General features: G+C 43.2%; 1 protein-coding gene across 1 annotated transcript in view; it reads right to left on the reverse strand.

Moving 5' to 3' along the window:
- Positions 1-3,543: 3,543 nt before the first annotated feature.
- The window catches only part of LACBIDRAFT_313467 (uncharacterized protein), a gene marked incomplete at both ends in the record, with an annotated part of 1,733 nt that continues 770 nt past the window's right edge, over positions 3,544-4,506 (reverse strand). The window contains 3 exons of the mRNA XM_001877621.1: positions 3,544-3,917; positions 3,967-4,241; positions 4,290-4,498. Of these exons, the coding sequence (XP_001877656.1) occupies positions 3,544-3,917; positions 3,967-4,241; positions 4,290-4,498 (858 nt within the window). The remainder of the gene's footprint in view (positions 3,918-3,966; positions 4,242-4,289; positions 4,499-4,506) is intronic.

Here is a 4,506-nt window from a genome sequence, read left to right on the forward strand (position 1 = left end):
TCAAAATTCCTAATGAAATATTCAATGAAAGTGCACACCATTAATTATGAAAAAGGCAATGAATACACCTAACCCAGTGAATGAAATACCTATTGAAAGCGCACAGGTTTAATTATGAAAAGCACTCTGTGGCCTTGCCTATATCTTATGAGAAGAACATAGCCTTTATGAGAAAGAAAGACACAGGACACACCTATGAAAGGCCTTTCATAAAACTTGTGGACTTATACACACAGCTCTACAGGCAAGTGCCTTAGTTTTATGATAAAGGTGGTAGCCACTTGTGCTGGCAGCGGCTCTACTTATCTACTGTCCTTCCGTCTCTCCTTTGGCTTGGGTGCCCTTTGGCTGTCCCTACGTTTCGGGTCGGCGCTTCCCATGGGCCGTGCTTCAGAGAATGTTTCTTGGGCGGCGGCATCACCACTGTGACGCCCTGCTTCGGATCGTCTTCTAGGTCGTTCGCACTAGCCCGAGCAGCTTCAGACAGATCCACTCGCGTGCGAGGAGCGAACTGCGCGGCAGTTCGTTAGAGAGTTATGCTGTTAGATGTGGTAAATTATGCTGATAGATCATGCAGTGGTAGAGGACAGAGAGAATAGATATATTCTTGCCCAGCGGTCCCAATGAGGCTTGAGGAACAACTGGCTTCCGACTCGGACACACAACTAGAGCGCCTAAACACAATTACATATTCATCTACTCTATGCTGTTATGCGCGATGTGCCACTCGAAAATGACTATGGTACTGCATTGAATTCAATGACATCGTGAGGTTCTTTCTCTGCTACACTCCGGGGAACTTTTGACGCTGGTGCGTCATATTGTCTCACTTAGATCGGAGTGCGGGCAGAAGGTACGCCGGAAAAAAGATGCCAGTGAAAAGTCGCAGTAAGGCTAAGCCCTTCCTCATGATTTAAAGTTGTCTTGCTTACATCCTGTACTATGCGCAGCCACTAGTAGCTACCACTTTTATGATAAAATACAGGCAAGTGCCTGCACACCGACATCCACACTGCCTAATGAATTTATGAAATGAGAAGAGTAGGCAAAACTTATGAAATGTATTTCATTTCTTTACCAGTGCTTCTCATGACTATTTCATAACTGTCCTGAGACATATTTCAATACTACTTCATTGCAATTTCATTACTGCCTGTCCTTCCATTTCATTGTCTACCCAGCATTGTTTCATTGCTATTTCATTCTTGCCTGACTTTTAATTTCATTGCCTACCCAGCGTAATTTCATTGCCTTTTCATATCCTGGCCTGGGCTACTTCATATTCATTTCATATCCCTGCCTGGGCAGTCTCATATCCCTGCCTGGGCAATTTCATATCCTTGCCTGAGCAATCTCATATCCCTGCCTGGGCTACTTCATATTCATTTCATTTCTTGCCTTAGGCAATTTCATATCCCTGCCTGGGCAATTTCATATCCCTGCCTGGGCAATCTCATATTCATTTCATTTCTTGCCTGAGGCAATTTCATATCCCTGCCTGGACAATCTCATATCCCTGCCTGGGCAATTTCATATCCCTGCTTGGGCAATTTCATATCCTTGCCTGGGCAATCTCATATTCATTTCATTTCTTGCCTGAGGCAATTTCATATCCCTGCCTGGGCAATTTCATATCTATTTCATTCCCTGCCTTGGGCTATTTCATATCCTTGCCTTTGCAATCTCATATCCCTGCCTGGGCTATTTCATACCTACCCTACTGCATTTATCATTGCCCCCTCAGAATGTCAGGCACTGCCTTCAGGGTCCATTTCAGGGTCCATCCCAAAGAGGAAACATCACCTGGTTTGACCAAAAGTGAAGAAAACCAAGAGGAGAATGTTTTTACCTATCAGGGTCCATATAATGGGATGTTGGGATGATGGTCACATGACCAATTACCAAAAATGGTCAAAAATGAAAGTTGTAGCCCTACACTATAGCTACCCAAATCTGTTTGAATTATGTTCTAAAGTGCTCCCATTGTGAAGATATGAGGTAAAAAAATTTCAAAAGTGTTGCTTTTTTTTGTTTTTTTTTTGTTTTTTGCATTTTTATCCATGAAAACAAAACCAAACAACCTGATTTCAGTATATTTGGAAAGCTAAAAGAAAGGGCTACAATTATTGTATCATGGGAAAATGACCAAAAAAGGAAGGTGCATGCCCTAGAAAAGAAATTGACACTGACAAACTATAATAGTCAGATATAGACTACCATAGACTACCAAAAAGTCGGACATAGACTACAAAGTTTACTGATAGCCAGAATTAGACTACAAGGTTTACTGATAGACTACAAAAGTCAGACTTAGACTACAAAGTTTAGTGTTTACAGGTCCAGTCAATAGGACCGAAAAAAACCAGTGGACCGAACTGAACCGGACCATGGTCCGGTCTTTTTTTCGGTTGCAGTTGCCCAAATTTGGGGTTGGTCCAGTTGCCAGTTGCCTCATTTCAAAAATCTTTTAAAACCATTCAAAGACCGATTTAAATCGGTTGCAACCGGTTAAACGGTCACATGCGTTACGTAGCCTTGTAACCATGTCTATTACCTTTAATTGGGTTTTTAGTTCATCAAAAACGGTTAAGAACTGAGAAAGATATAACTAAATCCATTTTGGCACAAATGCTTGTTTGTGCAACTTGTACCAGAATGACTTTAATTCTAACTCACTCAAACTTTCATCATTTTGCTTGATTCAATTTTTGGATATTGACATTTTAAGTATGAAAATATACTCACCATCTATCAATATATGGTATGCATCAAATAATTTACAGTTGCTGCATTGCATTTTGCCTGAGTCTTTAGGAGATGTAATTCGGTTTCAGTCATAGCTATGTCAAACCTTCATCTGCTTTTTGGGACTACAAAATTTTGTAGTTGACATGTAGTTTATGGGGTTCTTGGCTCTGTCCAGATTATGGGGGTGAGGTTGAAGGGTTGACATGATCTTACTTACATATTACCAATGCTGCTGCATTAGTTTTTGACATCATGCACAAGTTGTCTTTCACATTAGAAAAGGCTATCCTATGCCTTCATAATGGCACCTACTGTCCTATCTCAAAATATAATTATTATAAGTTCATGTGGGGATATGGCTGAAGGAATACCATGACTTTACATATTGCTATTGCCACATCATCACTTTTTCACATCATGATCAAGATGGCTGTCAAGCCAGAGGAGGCCATTCATGTTGATATCTACTGTTTAGTGTTGCCGCGGCTCCGGCTCGGAGCCAGCTCAAGTCAGGAGCCGAGCCGAGTTTAGCCGAAGCCCAGCCAGAACCGCCAAGTGATGGCTTCCACAGCTCGGCTAGTTCCAGCTCCGGCTAAGAAGCCGGCTGGAGCTGACTAAGCTGGTCATAAATCGTGAGTGTTCAAGTTCGTTCGTTCAGTCATCTCAAGCCTCAAAGTCTTGCAATAACATCAAGAATATATACCTTGCCATCAAGATATGTGTAAAACATACAAAAAAATCTCTCTAAGGCAGTTGTAATATATCTACGGTATATGTAGTTTATCGCCGACTGTCTCAGGTGACTACCAGTTCATTGGTGGCGATTTTGACATCAACCTTTCTCAAAAGCGTTGTTGATCTCAAAATCGAGCAGCCACAAAATTCTTCGCCAAACTCCTTAATTCTAAACTGCGACCCCTTATGTGGACCGGTAAATGCGGTAACGACCTGGGATTTGCACTCTGGCCTTTCAGGTATAAGGTATGGAAATGGCACTTCCAACACTTTGAAGCCTAGCTGGACCTTGACCACATCTCCGACCACTCCCTTGAACTCCCCACACTTATCTTCGTGCTCGCCCTTGTGAAAATTAGGTTTGGTGTTGATGAGACGAAGGCTGAGTCTCATGTTGGCGAAGCAGCCATCTCTGAGCCAATACGGAGAAGAGGCTGCCACAATTGTCAGTATCTATTGACTTTCTAACAGAAACATAATTACCATCATTACCACGGCGTGGGGTTTGTGAGCTTGGGTTCCAAGCTGGGGTCATCGGGATATCTTCCAAGTTAGGAAGCGGAGTAGATGGCCCTGCAATGGCCGGAGTCTGTGCACGAAAAGGAGCGGGATATGGGATTGAGGGTTGCGAATCTGGCAAGGGGTAACCAGGGAACAAAAAGCCTGCCAGAGTACCAGGCGGAGGTGCTGGTTCGAGTGGGTAAGTAAAGTCGGTAAGAAGCTCTCGAGGCCTGGGGTGCTGAAGGCTTTCATCAGCGCTGGAAGCTAATTAGTATCGATTCAGAAAAATAAGAGAATGGGCTTACATGATGTGTAGAGAACTGATGTCCAAAATTTGTGGGCGTTGGAGGAGCGCCTCAAGCTCGACGAAGACCCTTTTCTCACCAATTGTGCTTTTTACTCTGCCTCGGTAACCTCTAAAATTCCCGTGGGTGACCATCACATGTCTTCCTACCAGGTGACTATTGGAGTCCCCCTTCATGACACGCTTTTGCGCATCTGTGAAGGGGATCCTCTAGAGTG

This window comes from Laccaria bicolor, genomic scaffold, assembly GCF_000143565.1.
Source record: "Laccaria bicolor S238N-H82 LACBIscaffold_5 genomic scaffold, whole genome shotgun sequence".
Taxonomy (NCBI): domain Eukaryota; kingdom Fungi; phylum Basidiomycota; class Agaricomycetes; order Agaricales; family Hydnangiaceae; genus Laccaria; species Laccaria bicolor.